The sequence below is a fragment of the Pteropus alecto genome, unplaced genomic scaffold, assembly GCF_000325575.1.
Source record: "Pteropus alecto unplaced genomic scaffold, ASM32557v1 scaffold106, whole genome shotgun sequence".
Lineage (NCBI taxonomy): Eukaryota > Metazoa > Chordata > Mammalia > Chiroptera > Pteropodidae > Pteropus > Pteropus alecto.
In genome coordinates this window covers 15,170,021-15,191,250 of record NW_006442103.1, presented here as the reverse complement: position 1 = coordinate 15,191,250, position 21,230 = coordinate 15,170,021, and the positions used below count along the sequence as shown (strand labels likewise).

At 46.6% G+C, this 21,230-nt stretch overlaps 1 protein-coding gene across 1 annotated transcript in view; it reads right to left on the bottom strand.

The window, feature by feature from the left end:
* PTGFRN (prostaglandin F2 receptor inhibitor) overlaps nucleotides 1–2,812 on the bottom strand; it is a gene marked incomplete at its 5' end in the record, with an annotated part of 42,795 nt that extends 39,983 nt beyond the window's left edge. The window contains 2 exon segments of the mRNA XM_025052299.1: nucleotides 354–492; nucleotides 2,295–2,812. Of these exon segments, the coding sequence (XP_024908067.1) occupies nucleotides 354–492; nucleotides 2,295–2,812 (657 nt within the window).
* Nucleotides 2,813–21,230: the final 18,418 nt, after the last annotated feature.

The following is a 21,230-nucleotide window of genomic DNA, read 5'->3' as shown; positions in this document are numbered from 1 at the left end:
TTCTGATCGTGAGCGGGGCTGGGACCAGGGACAACCTCCTCCTCCTCTTCGCTGTTCCAACGTCCGGATGGGCACGTTTTCCCACTGATTCATCTATAATCTCAATGGACTCACTGATTTGAAACTAAGAAAAAGAAGTGGCCCTAATAAGACTCCTCGATAGAACTGTGAAAACTCCCTTTTGGGAGCTGGGCCTTGGGGATGTGCTTCTGCCTCCTTTAAGCAACTTACTTTACCCCTCGGTGCCTCAGTTTCCTCCTTTCTGAAAAGAGGTGACAACTGAATCTGTTTCAGGGAGCTGACTTGAGAGTTCCCCGAGTTCTAAGGGAAGGCGCTCAGGACAGTGCCGGTACTTGGCGATCGCGACAAAACTGGCTGCTTCCGACAAACAGGGCTAGACGACCGGCCGGAAGGGTCTCCGAGAGCAGCAGCAGCACACTCACGGAGGGGAGAGCACGGCCAGCACTGCCTGCGTCCTGGGCCTGGGACCACCTGCCAATGACCAGTGAGCAGAAGTAACTGCAGGTTAAGGGCCCATCAAAGAAAACAAGCCTCGGCTCCTCACTCTGTCAGGGCCATCTGGAAAAGGCTGTGCTCTTCTACAGAGTCTAGAAAAAGGGGGCCAGAGAGGAATGAAGTCCTGGGGAATGCTATTTAGGAAGGACAGCGAGAGCGAGGTAGCCAGAGAGGAGGCCCCCGCCAAGGGGCAGGGACACCCTCCCAGGCGGGCTGGATGAGACAGCCCTCGCACACCATTATTCATCACCTCTTCGGTTCTTAGCACTGTTCTGCTCTCAGAAACTCATCTGGTGTCTTGGAGAAGGGGCAGCTCTAGGTAACAGAAAAAAAACTGCTATATCTTTAGAGAGACTCATCTCAAAGACCCATCTCTGCTGCAGAATGAATCGATGACCTTCTAGTATATCCACCAGTCTGTAATTCCAGCTAACTGGAATATATAATGACTCAGTCCCCAAGGCCAGTTCTCTCTCAGGGCACAGGTGAACCGTTTCGAGACCCACGAAGCTGACGGCCAAACAGACTCTGGACCATGCATGGCAGCCACCAGACGCTCCACCTAGGCAGCCAAAGAGTCTCTTACGTGGGCCATCCATCTGCTTTCCTGACCCAAAGATAGCCTGCCCTAGCTCCGGCCTTCCGACGACTAGAGGAGAAAGATGCTGGGTGGTGGGCAGGGACCTCCTGCTGCCTCCGACCACAAGATGAGAATTACGAGGGGAAACTGGGTGCATCTGACCTAACAGAGGTGTGACGTGTGTGCTGACTATGAAAGCAGCACATTATTTCACTGTAATGCAACAATGTCTTATGGGACTTTTTTCTAAAAAACATATTTGGGATTTTCCATAGGAATAGGAAGAAGTAATGGAAGAGGTAGATTTGATGGTTTAATACCTACATAATGGACATGGCTGCTTTATTCCCTCGTGAGTCAGACGGGGGAACAGCATCCGCGTTATGGAAGGATTCTAAGAAATCATTACAGTGGGAAGGAATGCCTGGATCAGTACCCTCTCTTTATATCATGATGTACGTCTTCTACTTTCCCAATCCCTAAATATATTCCTGCCCTGACATAAATTCTTTTTGGAACACAGCAGGGTACAAATAAATGCATAATTAAGCAATAAAAAAATGATAATAATGTTTCTATTTTGCTATCTCCAAATTAAAATTTTTGTTCTTGCTCATTTACTAATTAGCTGTATGATTTTGGGCAAGCAGTTAGCGTATGCTCTTCCATTTCCTCATGAGCAAATTAAGGAACTATCCCTCCCTACCTTCTTCGTTGGATTCAGAAAATTGAATGTGTGAGTAAATCTAATAGGCCTTGGAAAATGAAAAAAAACAAAAAACAAAAAAACCAAAAACACACTGCAGATATCTAAGGTGTGATTACCTGCACAGCCAGGCCAAAGCTTGCAGCGTCCCATCATAAGCTAGCAGTGACCACAACCCGCTTTCTCTACATAGCTTGCTATGGTACTGTTCTGAGGCTTTAGACATACTAACTCGCCTTGTCCTCACCACTTTTAAGAGGCGACTGTTAGAGGAGGAAGCTGATGGAATATGCCCGTGGAAGCTGCCAAGTGGTAGAACCAGCAACTAGGCTTCCTGAGTACAAGCAGCATGGCTCAGAGCTGGGCTCTCGACCAGCACACCCTGCTCTCATCAGCCAGGGGATAGTTCAGAATCACAGTGGAGTAAAGAGAAAGGGCCCTCAGCGACCACCTGGCCCATCGTCTGCCTTAGATCAGGTGAAATACTATTACTTCACTGGACAGAGGAGGGAGCAGGGCCCCAGAGGTGTTAAGTTTCTTGACAAGGTCACCCATAGCCAAGTGGCAGAGGAAAGTCTGGCCCTGGCACAGCGACCTGCTCCCCCCACCAACTCCCGTGAAGATGTACCTTTCACCTGCACTGTATCCTCATAGTTGCCTTGGACGGTAGCATCTGTGCTGGGGGTCGAACACTTGTAGTGGCCTTGGTCCGAGGGCTGGACGTTCTTGATGTGGAGCTCCACGGCGTCATTGGCTGTCCTCCTCAGCAGGATCTCGCCCCTCTGCAGGCGCTCCCGGTACAGCTGGGCTGGGAAGCCCACCTCCCAGGTGCTGGCGAGCTCCACAAAGCTGCTCCCCGAAGACGAGAAGCTCCAGTCGAAGTTCTGCTCGCTGGGGCCATCGTAGTCGCTGACGTTGCAGGGGATGACCAGCTCGGTGCCCGCCACCCGCACCAGGCTCCCGGCAGGGACTCTCACCACGCGCCCTCGGCAAAGAGCTGCGAAGACGAGAGATGAAAGGTGGGTATGGGATCAGGCCAGGTAGCAAACCTGTAGGTGCTCTTGTTGGCAGACACGTGGTGGAAATGTGACATCTGGGGAAAACAGTGTCTTGCTTCTGTCTGTGTGTAGCCCATCCCCGGCCCCATGAGCCGGAAGTACAACCCTGAAATGAGTACCTCTCACTCAACAGTTTCCTAGGATTGACAGGGAGGAAGATAAGCATTAAAGTCCGGCTAACCGTAAACCCGAATAGCTTCTTCCCTCCCGTTACTACTTAACATACCATTACCACTCAGTGTGATGTCGAAATACTTTAGGTTTTGTGTGAAAGAAAAGGACACAGCTAACCACGTATTTACACTTCTGCCCACCCTGTATCAGCCCTCATCTCTAGAGACCAATCCCTGGGGCTCCTGAGACCTGATTTACATTGATGAATGCCAATGTTTCAATCCTAAGGCAGCTTGCTGATAAAATAATTTAATTCCGATTATCTGACATTGCCTATAAATTAATTTTAAAATATGACGACTCTACCAAGTATTAATTTTCTATTTTCTGGCTCATTTCCTTCTCTCTACTCTTCACCCTGATTCTAAATTCAGAACGAGGATCATCGGAAAGCACAGAGGGAGAAAGCGCCTAGTCTGGCTGGTTGCTGGGCTGGGTATTGCTAAGAACGCAGCACCTCTCTGGGGACAAGCCCCGTGGACAAAGCCAAGAGTTCGCTGACATCCGCCCCCCGCAGAGCACAGGCCTCGCGTGCCTCTGGTAAGACCCCTAGGGACCCTCCCCTGTGCAGTCTTTAAGACGTGTTCACTGCAATGAAATTCATCACCGTTCTGCAGTGCATTTACTATCTGTGTTTGGCACTGCCATTCAGACAGACCGAATGGACTTGTGTGGTTCCTCCTCGGTGTCTATAAATAGGCAGAGCACTAAGGTATAGAGGAGAAAGCGTAGGCTCTGAAATCAAGGAGCACTCAGTTTAAATTTGACGGACCTCTCAGCTTTGGCTTCCTCGACTATGAAACAGGGCAAGAAGGAGTCGCTGAGTTAATGAAACAAAATGCCCAGCTGAGAGGCGCTATACACTAAGAGCTCAATAAAATGGGCACGTCTATGATTTATTTTCAATTCTGTGTTTCTCTTATGGGTTGAATTGTGTCCTTCCTCCCGCACCCCCCCTCCAAAAAAAATTCCTATGTTGAAGTCCTAGCCCCCAGGACCTCAGAATGTGACCTCACTTGGACATAGGGTCATTGCAGATGTCATTATTTAAGCTGTGGTGAGGTGCAAGGGAGTGAAGGGGGCCCTAATCCAATGACTGGTATCTTTAAAAGGGGGGACGTCTGGGCACGGCTATGTTCACAGAGAGAACTCCCTGTGAAGACAAAGGCAGAGAAGCGGGTACTACACCTACGAGCCAACGAATGCCAAGGAACACCAAAGACTGCCAGCACACCACCAGAAGCTGGGGGACAGGCTTGCGACAGACTCTCCCTCCCTCAACGCCGCGGAAGGAACCACCCCTGCGGACGCCTGGACGCTGGTCTCCAGAACTGGGAGACAATAAATTCCTGTTGTTTGAGCCACCCAGTTTGTGGTACTTTATTACAGGAGCCCAGCAAACTAACACACATTTGTTGCTTGTTTTTCAGTGGTTTAATTTATGTTTTTCAAACTCTGAGTTGCCACCATTTAGCCAGTTGTACAGTGAATTTACAGTGGCTGTGATTAGCATGTGTGTATGTTTTTTAAAGACATGAAGCAGAATAGAAAATATTAGAGTCCACCGCATTTAGTGGAAGTAAACTGGGTTTCGTTAAGTTTTGTTAGGTAAACAAAGGTATGTGTATACCAGATTATGATGAAAATCTTTTATCTTAATTTATATCATGGTAAAAAAAAAAAAAAGTCGAGAAAAGCTTTTTAGAAGTCATCTCTTAGTCTCTCCACCTATTATCATTTGCTTTGAGAAGGAAAAAAAGGAAACATACACAGAAGACAAATAGTGTTGGAGATGGCGGGCGCCCTGAGCCGGGGGCCGACTGCCTTCCCCTCCCAGCCCAGCCAGTGCAGGTCCAGACTGGTCACCAGTTCTAAGAAAGGCCGCTGCCACCCTAAATCACTCTCCCTGAAAACAGGGTGACTGGCACTGGTAACTCAGAGCCATGGGTCACGTTTCTTCCCACAAAGAACAGTACTTCCGATCCCAAACATTCGAGGAGTACTGGGACGTGCTTTCTTCCCGAGGCGACTCGGTGCCTGTAGGAAGATGTCCACGGCCTCACCTTAGCACTTCCGACCAGCACTCACCCACGGGTGTTGCCCAGCATTCAAGTGCCCCTCAGGTGGGCTGACCCTGCGCCTCCCAAACCCCTGACATGGCCACTGGAGCTGAAACTAGGTAAAACGGAAGCTTCCTGGCTCCTTTCTGCTGAAACTTTTCAGGAAGATATTTTCACTTCCTTTGGGAACAGGGTACCATAAAGACGATTTGCTCAGAAGCAGCATGGGGACAGCCCTCCTGAGGAGGTGAGGGGGCTGTCTCCAGCAGAAGAGACCCAGGCCAGCAAACACTGGGACCAGAGAGGTGGAGAGAATATACCCTCGTCACCTGATGACATCTTCTGGGCCACTGAGCCCAGCCACACCTTCTAAATCATTCCACACTCATCCAGATCCACACGTGCACGTGTGTACACGCACGGACAGACAGACAGACAGACACAGACAGACAGACAGACACACACACACACACACACACAGACATATAGAGACACACACAGACATACACAGACACACACACAGACACACACACACAGACACACACACATACAGACACACACAGACACACACGCACACAATCTTGGCAGTTTCTCCACTCACCCCCACTTATGTTCCTTAAGCTAATTTCTGTCACTGGTAACTCAGGGTGTTGAAATAATACATAATCCGCCCAGCAGCGAAGCTATCACCACCACAGTTCACAAGGGAAATAGATCACGATCTCTTTTTCACATTTAAGTTTAGAGATTTAGGCAACTCTGAATTTCCCTAAGAAATCTTTCAGAAGGAAGTGCCAAGGTGAAGGTCCTTAAGAGGCAACAGGGCCTCAGCTTGACCTCCTTGTGCCCACTTCCTCATCTGTGAAATGGAGACAGTAGCTACCGCCCCCTTAGGATTAAGCTCCATCACTGAAGACAGGACCCTACTTCACATAAGGGTATGTGGATATCTGCTTTGCAGGCCGCCTCTGACCACAACCACTGACTTTACTTCCTTGGCAAGGTTCAGCAAAGGAGTTTGCTAATGTGTAAATGTTTTTAATTCTTCACCCTTGTCAAGAAGTTGACCAGATTGGCAAGTGCCCAGCAGGGCCCTCTGCACAAGAGTACGTCCTTTGTAGGTCTCTATCTTTATTCTTAATGATTGGAGCTTGGGAAACGGATCCACCTCCTCACCTTAGCTCTCCAATCCTGCCTCCACCTGGTTGCCAAAAATCGTCTTTGAAACACACAAATCCTATGTCGCTTCCCTGGTCCAAAGCCTTAACCGGCTCCTTTCCACCTGCAGGACACAACCTCCTGCAGACGGCCCACTGCCGCCACCCTGGTTCACACCACCATCTCTCTCACCTGAATTACTGCACAAACACCTCCCAGCCGGCCTCCTGACTTCCATTCTTGACCCCTACTCTTGACAGAGAAAAATGACCTTTTAAAAACCTAAGTTGCATTAGGTCAAACTCTCCAACTCACTCCCATCACACCCCATCCCACTCAGATAAAAAGCCAAGAAAACTCCTCACAGAGGCCATCGAGACCTCACAGGATCTGGCCCTGTTTCTCGAACTTCCTGCTCCTCTCCCACTGGCTCCCTCCCCTGTACTTCAGCCATGCTTTCCTCCTAAAATGTCCTGAAGGAACCAGACCTGCAGCAGCCTCAGGCTTCACCGGCTTCCTCAGTCCAGAGCCCTCTCGGCCACACCCCACACCCCCACCCCGCATCCTGCATCCTGCATCCCGCATCCCGCATCCCGCATCCCGCACCCCGCACCCCGCACCCCACCCAGCTCTGTCGCCGGCTTCAGATCTTTATTCCAATGTCGCCTTCCCTGACCAGCTTTCCTGACCAACTGTATCACCACCCCCCATTCTGGCTTCTGCCAAATTTTCTTCTCATGTATCACTAATATACTTTATGTGTGTTTATAATTTTTTAACTATTATTTATTGCCTGTCTCTTCCCACTAGAATCCACATTCCAAATGAGCGGTGGTTTTAGTCTGTCTTATTTACTGCTGAGTGCCAGTGTCCAGAACGAGGCCTGGTACATAGTAGCTGTTCAATAGATATTTGCTAAATGAGTGACTGAATAAAAAGACAAAATAAAAGATCACTCATCGTCTGGCCCACGGCTAGCGCTCCAGCTTCTTCTACCATCTTCCCATCCCATAATGCTTATGCTCCAACAAAACAACGACCCCTCATTTTCCGGAAATGCCGGAATCTCTGGGGCCCCGCAGACTCTGTTTCTGTGCCTCCTTCGTGGAAGACCCTCCCACGGTCTCCTCATCCTCTTGCAAGAAGCGGCTCCAGCACCACCTCCTCTGTGAAGCCTTCCTCATCTTCCCTGGGATCACTTAGGCACTCAAGCCTCCGTGTTCCAACTCAACCTGAGAAAGTACCTTCAAACGCTGGCTATGATATAGTGCCGCTGGGAAAAGTAAAGCAGATATGAACAGATGCTGGAAAGATCCAATTCTAATCTAAAAAGATATAAACCCAAGCTGTGTCTTGCATGCAGAACTGAGCTGTCACCTCATCCACACAAATCAGATTTTAAATTTTGGTAACAGAATTCCAACTTGTTACAAGCAATCTGGTATTTAGCACAGATTTCCTTTAATACCGTGAAATAACAGCTAATAATATTTTTAAATAAATACAATTTGCAAAAAATAAAGCATATGGCTCTTTTCAAATCAAAAAGAATATCTGCATAGCCACACATAGCCAATTTCTGTCAAAACCTTTTGTAACAGTTGATAACTAAGGAGAAAAAAATAAAATTTTCCTCTGCTTTTCTAAATTCTAGCAATATTTCACATTTAAGAGTCTCAAACACTGTTGTTAGTCTAGTTCTCCATAAAGATGTCTTTACTAAGTAACAATTTAATTAAGTATGGTTTCATTTGTTTTCAGGAGTCAGCATAAGAAACCTCCATATGAAAAGCATCTCTCTATCATCTTTACAGGTCCTACCGAGGACAATATTGTGTGTTCAATGACACAAGAATCCATATGATAATATTCCTTTAGAATTTAGTACCAGGAAAAAAAAAAAAACTGTTGTTGGACCATTGTACATTCTTTCTCTAGAAAACAAGAACAATATAGGTATCCTTCACCACTCAAACCAGTTATCACAGTAACTTCGATGCTCAAGACAAGGGCACTTTAATATCACGTTGTGCAGTGGTATGAAGGCGTCTGTGCCAAACCATTAGCAAACCCAGTTACTAAGTGGACCAGCACGTGAAATGCCCTGATGACATCAGGCCCTCTCAGGAAAGTTTCAGAACCTCCATTGCCTCTTAACTTCTGTTTTCAGAAAATGTGCCTAAGCCTACAAAAAAACAAACCAAACCAAACCCACCAAAAAACCTACTACAATTGTTACTGCTAATTTCATCTTTCTTCTCCCCACCAACTTCTGTCCTGTTTTTCCCAAAATATATAATGTGTCCTTTAGTACTTTAGCTTAGAACTACCAATAGTTTAAATTTCTAATAATTACCTCCCTCTGTCTCTACACCTTCCTCTGCCTTCCCTCCTGACCTTGAACTTTTGACTTTTTTTACCCTTATTTTAAGTTTTTTATTGCATATATATGTGTATCTCATTGCGAATTGCCTCAAATACTTTTAGGGGAGGAGGGGAAGTGAGTAGAGTATAAATTCTAAAAGACCAATAATTGAGATTTCCACTTCCAGGAGATTTTCGCTTTTTGCCATGATAGAGTAACTTGTATCAATTCCTGCCCGGAGAACTACAAAAGATGAGTAAAATATAAGAAACAGATAACTGAGTGCATTAGGAGCAATCTGGGTATCCAGGATCAAGAGGCCAAGATCACAGAAATACCCCAAGGTGGACCTGGCCATGTCCACCGCTCGCTATTCGCCATTTCTAAGAGGTATAGGCCACAGACTAAGTAAAGTTAGTATCTCAGCACTGCCAGCACCTCACAGAGCCGGGAACACAACAACCGAAGTTTAGGCTCGCTAAGAAAGTTATAGTTTGAAGAGCCAAGATCCTAGGGAAAAAAGGCAACAGCAGAAAAGCGGGCACATTGCTTTTCCTCTCAAAGCAATTGACATTTCGAAAGCTGCTTTGCGTTGGGCAGTGGGGAGAGGGCGGTTTGGGGCCGGGGGTAGGGCTGAGAAGCTGAGCACAAAGTAAATACTAAGAGGCCAGAGGGTTAAGCAAAGTTGTATACTATCTCACGGTACTAGGGAAACAACAGCTAGAATTCAGAGTTCGCAAAGGAAGGCAGACTGCAGTAAACACCCCAGAATTTCAGTTACAACCCTGGAAGGGGCTGTGCCCTCGGAGTAAGTGTAAAGCTGAAAAAACAATGAGTTGTCAATACTGAAACCCAGTCTCAAAACCTCTCAATTCTTCATTGGATTATAATGAGCTCCTCTTACTTCTAAAAGCCTCCTCGAAGAGAAAAAAGTAAATCTTCTTGGGAAGAAGACAACATCATACAGAGCCTCTGTAATTTTTCAGTATTCTGTCAAGTTACCGGACATTCCATATGACAGGACCAAATGACTGAAAACGAAAGAGAAAAATACAGACAGTAGAAACAGACCTACAGGGATCCAGATATTGGTGTTATCAGAGATGGACTTTAAAACAGCTATAATTAGATTACTAAAGTAACAGACAACAGGATTTCGCCTCTTAATTGAAATCTACTAAAATAACTGAATTGAAATTCTAGAACAAAAAAACATATATAATATCCAAAATTAAGAGTTCAATAAATGGATTTGATAGCAGATTAGATACGGCATAAATAAAGTCAGTATAACATATCCAAACTGAGGCCCAGGGTGTAAAAAAAAGATGAAAAATGCAGAAAAGAATTTAAACGACACATGAGAGGCATTTAAAAGCTAACATGTGTAAGAGTCCCAGGAAGAGGAAGAATGTGGTCGAATTAATTTTTGAAGAGCTAAGATGTTTCTTAAACCAACAAAAGACATCTTGCCACGGATTTGAGAAGTACTACGTATCACGACCAGTATAAATACGAAGAAAACCACACCTCGGTACATCATAGTAAAACTGCTAAAAGACAGAGAAGGGAACGATGATACAACTGACAGCTGACTTTCAACAGAAAACATGCTCATAGGACAATGGAACGACATCTTTAAAGCGATGAAAGAAAATAAATGCCAATGTACAATTCTACACAGAGAGAAATCCTTTAAAAAAAAAAGTCTAAATAAAAGTTGCTTTCAACCAACTCTCAACAAAGGAAAGAGAATGAATAAAAAGAAATACAAAAGGGAGTTCTGGAAAGGTAGAAAGGCATAAAGAGCAAAAGAAAGAGTAACTGTGGGAAAGTCTACTGAGTACTGATGATATACTACAATATTAGTAATGTCTTCCAGAATTTAAACCATATGCAAAATTAAAGTATATGACATCAACAGTACAAAAAGTGAGAGAAAAAGTGGGATAAATGGAGCTTAAATGTTCTAAGGTCTTACATGATCCCAGAATTGATATAAGGGCCACCAGGAGACACTAAGTCAACAATGGATGTTCTAATCTCTAGATTAACCACAAAAAAATGAAAGAATGGATAACAAATAAACTAATGGGGGGCAGAAGGGAATAAATAATACTTGATTAACCAAAAAAATCTATAATTTCAGCTAAAATAATATAAACATTTCTCAAGAATTTATTTTGTCATGGGTTCACTTGGATTCATCATCATGTGTCTGTCAACAACAAGACTCAGATACAGACAGAGGAGGAAATAATAATATACTGTCTCCTTCATATGTCATGCACTGAGAGTACTACTCATATTTCTTCCTAATTAACCCACAGAACAGAACCAGAAAGTAGATACTACCACCTCCATCATAGAACTGAGGAATCAGGACTGAGACTCCTAGAAGTAAAAAACTTGCAAAAGGTCATAATAGCGATTAAGTGAGGGCCTCGAACTCAGGTATCTGCCCTATACATTGCACAGTCAACACAGAGATGGGCTGGGTTGGTTTGTTTTGCCTTCAACTGTGTTGTTGATATTACCACTTTCTGTTGATTTTGCCTTTGCTCTGAGTAGGAAGAAGAAAGCTTGAAATTCCCTATAAAACACTTCATATTCTCCAGGGGCAATGTGAACCAGAGAGGCAGAATGAAGTAATAGAAATGAGTTACTAAGAGGAAATATATATATTCTCAATATGAAGTAGATGAAATAGAGAAATGAGTTTGCTGAAAATAACCTTCCAGTTTCTTCAAAACTTCTTTTGACCTGCTACTCTCATTATTGTAAATGATACTAACTGCAACATCTCACACTTTCACATTCAAAAAAAGGTAAAGAGAACTTTATTCCAAAATCAGATAGGAAGGACTTTTGAAACCCATTACTCTGACTTGTCAGCAATACAGATAATTAATAAGCAAGAGGTAACTGTTTCCTGACTACTCTTTGCCTACCTTTGAAGTACTCAAGCAAATAATTAAATGCTTTCAACTTTCTTCTGCCATGTAGAATGGATGGGGGGGTATACAAGACATCAGGCAAGTTTTTCAAGGTCAGCTGTTCCTTCAATGCTTATTGCAACAAGCACTACTGCAACCGTGAGGAATCATTAAGGAGAAAAGCTAACGAAGATTAAACTGTATTTATCTACCTTCTTCCACCCCCTCGTGATATCCATGGGAAAGAGATTTTATTTCTTGCTTATCATCAGTATTATTCTAAATCAAGACCTACATACTACAGCAAAGGATTCTTGCAATTGTTTCTATTATTGCTCATTTTATCATCTCATTGAGCTGCCTAGAAGCAAACACCCTGAATTTCCAATCGGAGCCATTGGCAAGATAAGGATTGGCTGTTTTGGATCCAGTGGTACAAGTGGAGCTGAAATACTGAAACTAAAGAGCTTTTGGTATTTTAGTTTGCCTTATAAAAGGACACCTAAGTCCCCTTAAAGAAGGACTGGGGACCTATGAAGCTCCTCATGGAGTTCCCAGCCCACACGTGAGCCAGAAATGACCACACAGAAGGTCAAACTTGTAAACTCTTAAAAGAGCCCTTACTGGAGTATCTGACTCAACAAATGAAAAACCTTTGTCTCTTCATGTCTGCCACCGAGGGACCTGGCAGGAAAGGACTGTGCCAGCTTTCATCAAGACAGTCCCTACGCGACGAAAATGCAGCAATGTATGCATTAAACAAGTTACAGCCAGCAGAGAATGTGTAATGAAGTCACATATGGCAGTACTTCAAAATCCCATCCGAACGCAAACAAGGCTCTACTAGAGCAGGCCCTATCATCATTAAAAATAAATAAACAGATAAATAAATAAGTAAATAAATAAATGGATGTTCAGCTAATCCCTCATTGAGATACACTAGACAAATACAATGTTACTCATTCAACAACTACTAAGAAAGAATCTCCAGTGTTGGACCATACATGAGAGAGAAAGGTAAATCAGCCTCTAGATCTTTTTTTAAGGGACTTAATGTATGATATGTTTAGGGTCAAAAGGTGAACATAAAAATTATAAGGAAGGATATAAGAAACCAGAGAGGTACTGATAAGTACCGTGGAGTTCAAAAGTCAGTGTCTATCCAAAAAGGCTAGTGAAAATCTTCCTGCCTGTTAACATTTGAATTGGGCCTTTGACGAATGGATGGGTGAGGGGAAGGGACGTTGGACAGAAGACACTGAGGATGAAGCTGACCAGAATGAAAGGGTGGAGCATAAGCAAAGCCTAGGAAGGGACTCGTGGGGAGTGGTAAAGAGTACAGTGATGAGAGCGGACTGGGGTGGACACGTGGGAGACCTGTTGGGAGCTGTCGGTTGGGAGCTCTCTACAAGATGACAGAGGAGAGGTATTAGGAATCAAAACAAGGGCAGTGCTGGGCACGGAAAGGCAGCATCTCTGAGCCATGCTAGCAGGAGCAACTGATGGACCCGCCGAAGGGAAGCTAACAGCTGGTGGACACAGTGGAGGAAACAGTCGATGAGATTCAGACAAGCTGAAGGATCCACGAAGCAGGGGGAATGGAAGCCCCCCAAAGATAGGAGCCCCGAATGAATGTGGAATCACATGCACGGAAGGAGGTGGGTTAAGAGAGAATTTGTCTAAAGGTGAAGATGTGGAACTCGGTGAGGTCACCAAGGGACAGAGTGCAGAGAAGAGAGAAAGGGGCAAAATAATAGTGAACTCCCGTATGTTTAGGACACAAGCAGAAGGAAAAAAGTTCACAAAGAGAAATAGTAGCCAGTGAGAAAGAAAACCGGAAAACTCTTATGTCCCAGCAGCCAAGGGATGTAAGAATTTCAAGAATGAAGGGTTGGGAGTATCATCTCCTGTTTTACTTACAGAGATACCCATCTACTTGCTCCTGGTAGACTTCAAATTCCTAAGGCAGAACCTGTTTCTTACCCATATCCGCCCCCTCCACAATATCTGGAGCAGATTCCAATTATATGTTTCAGTTTGAAGAAAAAATGAACAATGTAAAACCTTCAGATAAGTCAAGGTAGATGGGGGCTGAGAAAGGACTACTGAATCGGTGACGGAGGGATCACCGGTGACCTCCACAGACGGGCACCTTCTGTGCTGTGGTGTGAGATCGGGAGAGAATGAGCCAGGACAAAAGGGACAAAGATGAAAGGAAGAGAGGGCACAGCCATGAAAAAGACCCCGGAGCAGGCACGGGAGCTCAGAACGAGCCACCCCAAGATGTGCCTCAGTGGTATGCAGATTACTTTGAGCTAAAGAAAATTTTAGCTTCAGGCTCAAGTGAAACATCCACTCCACCCTTTAACTGCCTGAAAGAACTTGAATTAGGGGTCTTGCTCATAACGAGAGATGACCAAAGATAACCTCTTTTAACCTACCTCTTTTAACCTATCTCTGGAGCAGGACTTCTGTTTTCTAAGCCTCTGCTCTTATCACCCTGCAGTGACCTTTTAAAGCCCCCCAGGCACCTTACCTCATCCCCAGCTCAGAATGTCTTATATGCCCATGTTTCCTTTCTGTCTCTGAACTTCTCCTGCATCTGGGGTCCCCGACTCCCTCATGTACGCGGGGTTCCCGTACACACGTATGTGTTAAATTGGGCCATTTTCTCTTGCTACTCTGTCTCATGTCTATTTGATTATTAGACCAGCCGAAAGAGTTTGGTTTGTTCCTTCCCGACTCAGGTATACCGAAGGGCACAAGCAGGAAGTTTATCCTGGAAAGTCAGCCGGTCAGTCCCCTAAGCACTGGTTTTGAGATTTCCCAGAGCAAGATAAGGCTTAGTAGGCTGAGAGACTGTGGTTGGAGTGGATTACTCAAACACGACATGAGGACTGGCAAAGAAATACGGCAGGGGTCTCCCAGGATGTTCACAAGCACACTGCTGAAATGCTGACCACCCGGGTCCACCCTGGGCTGGAGCCCAGGAAGAGTGGCCTGGGGGACCGGAAGGAAGGAATGCTCAAGACTGGGGGTCACAGTCACAGTGAAGATGAAGAGTAGGTACAACAGCCACGAAGGAATACAAAAAGGGTAAAGGGAAGAGGGTATGGTCACACAGGGAAAGATCAGAGTTGACAAACGAAAAGGTGACAGAATTCAGATCGATGACAAAGTCCAGGTGTGGCTGCTAAATCTCACGAAGTGTGCTACTTCCCCGGGGGCCAGGATTACCAGAGAAGGCACTCCCCAAGGCCTCACTGGCCTGAGCTGGCCGCAGAAGCATGAAGAAAGGGCAGTGGGAACCAACAGATCATGGGAACAGAGGTCTAAACCTGGTTTTCACTGAACATTTACACGACAGTGTCTGGCTCTAGCCCGTAGCCATTCACATCCAGGAAACTTTTAGCCTTCACGCAGGGCGAGGAAAAGGAGTGAGCATCTAGTCTCCCAGGTCAAACAAGAACTTGGTGAAAGAAAGATTTTGCGCTCCAGCAGAACTGGCAGGCTCTTCGAGGTCAATGCAACTTTACTTAGCTTCTGCTGCTGAGAGGACCAGCACATCGCCTCTGGCACTACAAACAGGAAGGATGAGGAAGACAGGAGGAGATCCAGTACCACCAGCCACCGAGGACGACGACGAGGACAAGTCACCTCTGAAAGACTGGATCATGAACGAAAGGGACTTCATACCAGTGAATCACTAGGTCATCCAGCCATGACTTTGGTTCCAGTTCTGTGGCCTTCGAGAGATACTGGGAAGCCAGAGCAATGCAAAATCTTTCATTTTACATTATGAAACTGTGGGGTTTGCTCTGGGTCAACGTGGCTACGTTGGAACTACATTTCCCAGGATCCTCTTCGCTGTGCAGTTCTGGGTCAGAGTTGGACAAGAGAGAAGTGCACTTGAGATCTGGAGGGAGAAGGAAAGCAGCAGCTACTATGCTCTGGTGGCCGCCGTGGTTCACAGCGGCGACACGGACGCACAGGTGCTCGTGGGCACCAGTGTGTCCTCGCTCTGCTCCCGGCTCTTTCACACCCCACGACCACCCAGTGCTTGGCTGCGAATCAGAAGAGGTAGCTCTGAAGAGACAATCACCTTTCCGCAGACTCCTCGGCCAGCCCCTCTTTGCAGTCCCCCTCTGCCCCGGTCCCGGATTCCTCTGCAGCCGCCAACCTGTCCACCTGCACCGGTGCACCTGACTCGTGGCTTTGCCCTGACCCTCCAACGCCCCTTCTCCAGCGTTCACATCCCTCTGCTCCTCCCACAGCTCTGCAATGCCTAATTCCCCTAATCAGTGCCTTATTCCATAACAGTTACAGAGGCTCCGCTTCTCTGATGGAACTCGTAACTGACAGCGTAAGCCAAGTATTGAAAAGACAGCTTTCCCCTCAAGGACGTGGTAATTGACAAAAACCACCTCACATTTATAGCACTGCGTTATAGTTTGCAAATCCTGTTCCCATCATTTACTATTCGACCTTGAAGGGATCAAATAAGGAAACTGAGGTTCTCAGATGTTAGCTGACCAAAGAACGAAGAAAAGATGCAAAAACATTTTGAGGCGATCTGAACCAATCAGTAACCCAAATAACTCAATAAACATGAAATGATTTAAAGAATTCTCTGCCTAGGGACCAGAGACAGAAAAGGCTGAGGCATAATCTATCCACAAGGATGATTTTGAGCATTCTATAAAATTAACAGCTGCTAGAGGCCCAAGTACCACCCAGCATCCCTCGCTACTCAGCCATTTTCAATCCCCTCCATGTTCGAACTGGCCAGCCTGTCTGCCAAGTTCTGTGTGAACACCTGGTCCTCCCTTTAGCCTCTAGTTTAAAGAGAAAGGGGGATTCGCAGAGGATTTAAACTCACATCTGGGCGTGAAAGGCACCCGAGTTAACTGGTGGTGAAACCACCGCCCCCAACTCCTTACCTTAGGCAGCTGTGTCCTCTCTCCCCCCATTTTACTGTTTCTTATGCCCATTTTCTTCTCTTCTTTCGCCTTGTTCACCCCCTCCTCCCAACGAGGCCTTAAGCCTGCCCTTGACGTTTACGGATGCCATGGGTGGTACGGGGGTCTACACCCCACTTCCCCAGTGAGGCCTAGGAAGGAGAGCAGTGCGGTAGTCTGGCTTGAACAGTAAAAGGCTCTGGATTCACGTGCCCTTTAAGGAAAAGACTTTAACTCTATCGATCTGATATTTCATTCCTTCATTCAGCAGTTCTTTACTGCACACCTACTGTGTGCAGAATCACATCATCAGGCAAGTTGATGGGCCGACAGCCAGCCAAGTGTCAGAGTCACAAAGACAGAACATTTTGGCAGCTCTGCAGAAAAGGTGGGAAGAATGAGTCCTCTGACAATGGGAATCTTCTAAAATATCAAGTAAATAATGGACACGAGGGACTTAAGAGCATCCTAGGGAAGACAGAACCAAAAATGACAGACAAACTCACTCACCACATCATACTCAAATTCTTTCAGGTGACATTTGAGGCTCTTCACAATCTTACGACTTTCTCTCCAGTTCTCAAATCTTTCCCTCTGAACACCCTAGAACTCAACCCCCCACTCCAGCCACACAAAAAAAGTTTTCTCCATGCAAGACCAGCATGGCTTTATAAACAGGTGCATTTCTTTACCCATGTTCTTCCCTCTGCACGAAACAAATAACCCGCCCCTTCTCTGCCAGACCAAGACCTACTGATCGTCATGATTTAATGAGCTCAGACGCAGCCACCTTGCAGAAGTTTTTCCTGATCCTCCCCCAGGCTCGGTCCCCAGCCCCAGACAGAGTTCAGAACATGCCTGCTGAGGGTCCACTGAGCATGACTGCCATGATCACCCCGAGCTTGTCTGCCACCCTCGCTGGACTGGGAGCCCCCTAAAGGGGCAGAGCTCACCATCACAGCCCCAGCCCGGCAACACGCCTGGGGATGCCGTGCCCGCAATCACTCCTACTCAATGAGTTTCTGCAAACTGGAATTTTGGAGCCAGAACTGATCCTTGGATCATCACCTGGGCGGGTTAACAGGAGTAACTTAATCTCACTTATATCAGAAACGGCCCCTCATCAATGAATTTTCAAAAAGCTCTTTGCAAAGCGCATCACAGAAAGTGAAGAGCATATGGTGAGTGGCCACAACACACATCACTCTAGAGACCAGTTCTCAGCACCCCAGAAAGGGCTACAATTTCAGTATTCCGAACCCCGAATTTTGCCACATCAGTTTTATTATCACTCTTGTTGAGGGCTTTCAGAGAAGCCAATGACACAGATGCTTCAGTTCCTTACAAAAGGTCCCCAATCCAGACACGCTGCTAAAGCCTACAAATGTATACGCAGGTAGAGAGAAGATGCAGGTAGTGGTATAAACAGGTAGAGAGGGCTGCCGGCTGTCTCACCTTTCCTGCAAGAGCACCCGTCTAAACTGGCCCGGAACGTTCTTGCTTTTCTCTACACTTTCAGCATTTTTTTCTAACAATCCCTGGATACTTCTGCTATGCCACCTCTCTTCCCGTGTCCATGTCACGCCTTCACAGCTAGACTGGTGGCTTCAGGAGCTGAGGGACTCTGTCTCTTCTACAGCTCTAGAGTGATGCCCAGCTCAGGGTAGATGATAAACAGAAGTTACAAACGAGGCAGACCGTGAGACGAGGCGCGTGCTGCAGGCAGCAGCCCTGCTGCCCCTTCCCGCGACGTGGCCGGGGCTGGCTGCTCGTTAGAACAGTGATGACAAGCAGGCGGCGTGCGGCGGGGACTGACCCAGCCACGAGGCGCTTGAAGCATGCACTGGAACTGCAGACGTCTGCTTCTCCACACTGTGAACAACCCAGCGGAGGCCCAGGAAGGGAGCAGATGCCAGTTGGGACGGGGAAGGTTGTGTCGATCCCGCAAAGGGAGGAAGGGGTGGAGGGAGCGGAGAGACAGGGAGGAGAACCCGTGAGTCACTCGTCTTCTACAGAAGCTGCCGAAGAAAAATCTGAGACAATCACACGAAGAATACACATATAAAACAGATTTTATATGTGTATTTCTTATGTGTCATATAGTGTCTATATTACAGATGTATATCTACATAGGAGACGATGGTGTTTTCAACACACATAAGTTAATTCATTCAAAGACTAGAATTTCTAGACACTGGGATAAGCAAAAATAGACATAATCCTGCTTTCATGGTGCTTACATTACCATCTGGGGTAAGAAAGACCAACACTCACCCCGATAATTGGGCCGTGAGACATCGAGGGCTGTGCTCTGAAGGCACGTGGCTCAGCGCCAGCCCACGACAAAGGAACTGAAACAGGGAGGCCCTTGCTACAGGCGGCAGCACCCCTGGTCGGAATGCGTCCCCCGCCCCCCCACCACCTCCTGGGAAAGTGAGGCTTGACTTTGAGCCCCAAATGGAAATCATTCCAAGACAATATAAAAACAGAAGCGGGGCGACGTGGGCAGAGATCAGACAGCCATTCGTAGGGGGCGCAGAGTGAGGGGTACCTGGGAAAACTTCCCGAGTCGTCACTGAAATTTGGCTGTGTGCTCAGTTGTCAACACTTCTCTGTTGGAGGCCCAAGTGCCTTCAACACTGAGCACACCAGGCAGAAGAGAGACCCTGCCTTGTCACCGCTGCAGCGTGGGTAAGTCCATTAGGCCTGCGGGTCCCCGAGGGTGCAGCTGGGCGGTGAAGCCACCTTGGTACCCCTGCGACACTCCAGAGGTGTGGGAACAGAGGTACCTTCTCCGGCACTTATGAGCCAGGGATGGCAGGAAGCTTTCTGGGGCTCATCCCGATGTTTCAGATGAAACTTGCTGGTGGGGTAAACTGTTAAGAAAGTGGGGCTCTGATGAATAGATCACGTAGCGGCATAAAGCTTGTTTCCATAGAAAACCATCTACAATTCCCCATCCTTCCGCTAAAACTTATCTGAGTCTCTTATCAGGTGATAGTCCTTTGAGGAAATGCTCCAATAAACTACCTAAGGGGAACATCAGTAATTGTTTTATGAGCCATTTTCCTTGTAAGAAACAACCAAAAATAGGATTATGGCCTGACGTATCACCTTAATTTAGCAGACTAGCTTCCTGTAAGCCCCGCAGAGCTCACTGGCCTCATGCACGTGGGCTCTTAGCGGCTCTGCAGGTGCTGACAGCGCTGCCAACAGCTTTTGGGGTGACTTTGCTCACCTTCTTTCTCTCCGCCAACCTCCCCTCTGAAGACCTCCCCTCTGAGGTCTCTACTTGTCCAGCTTAAGTCAGCTAATCCCCAAATGGGACACCAACCCCCCACACGCTCATCCACTCCCACCTCGGAGAAGCTGCACTGGCCATTTTCATACCTGAAATGCTTTTCCTGCTCCCGGCTCAAACCACTTTCCAGTCCCACCTGTTCCACGAAGGACCTTCCACAGCAACAGCTCGAGGCCCCCGTTTTATCTCCATAATCACGGCCAACAAACAATTCATCCACCAGGTGTTTAAAAAGCCCCAGCGATCCACTCTGCTCCTCAGTTACAACCGGTTCAGTTTTCATGGTGCACCCCATTTCCTAATCCCTTTGTAACCTCCCACAGTGTCAGAAACATGGTAAATACTCCCTAAATGCTGCAGAAGTACTAAAAAGATAAGACCACAAGGAAAAGTGGAAATGCCTTGTACTGCAGTGTGGGTTTAAAGTTGGGCCCCAATTTGTGACTTTGACCAACATGACTCATTGCCCACCATGTGCCGGGCTCTGCACTAGGCCCTATACATGGTCTTCACTTGGAATTTATCATATGGATTTCTCAAGATAGATGGACTATAGCGCCTTCTAATAAGAAAACATCTGAATGTGCCAGCCTTCAGAAAATGGAAATGAACAGCTATGCCAAGTGGTTTTGTCTGCTGTTTTGTTTTTGTTTTTTAACTCCTCACTGCTGCATAAGCAAAGTGGCAGCACACTGGACAGACACCAAATCAGCTAATATTCTGTTCTCAGGACATCCTAAGGGGGCAGTGCATTTAGAAAGCACTGTCCATCCCTTGACTCCAGAATAGCAAAAGATAGCAAGCCACTTTACACAGGCAAGAATTCACTCCTAGAGGGTTCTTGATGAGACTCAAAAATGCCCGCATCCAAGACGAGTGAGAGAACATCACTGGGTCAGCAGCAGGGGTGGCACCTCAAAAGTAGCCAGGATGCAGTGAAGGCCAAGGTCATAAACACAGGTTCTTAGTAATATGGAGGTTTTCCAAGCTGTAGCCTTTAAGCTGGCATTGCATCCAGCTTCATTTAGATAGAACCTTCCCCTTATTGAGAGAATTAAAAGGAAGAAAGTCCCCAAACACCAGGAACACATTTCTCAGCCAATTAAGGCTCCTGATGGGAGATGTCTGAATTCCAACTCTCCTACCCTTTGGGAAGGTGGAAAATCCAAAGTGCTCGCAACGTTTGGACACATCTGACGATGTCTGTGTCTCTTCCTGCTGTGGCCTGGGGCGTTTGGAAAAGGAGAACCCGTGTGGCATCGCCGTCTGCCAGGCTCTCCCCTAGACTTGAGGGCTGTCACGTTCCTGAGGGCTGAGCCTTGACTACTCAACCCCGCTTGCTCACGGCTGACGTCCTCAACAAAACTGGCGCCAAAATCAGCACTAAGCAACAGCCTGTCACCTAGAAACACCTTAAT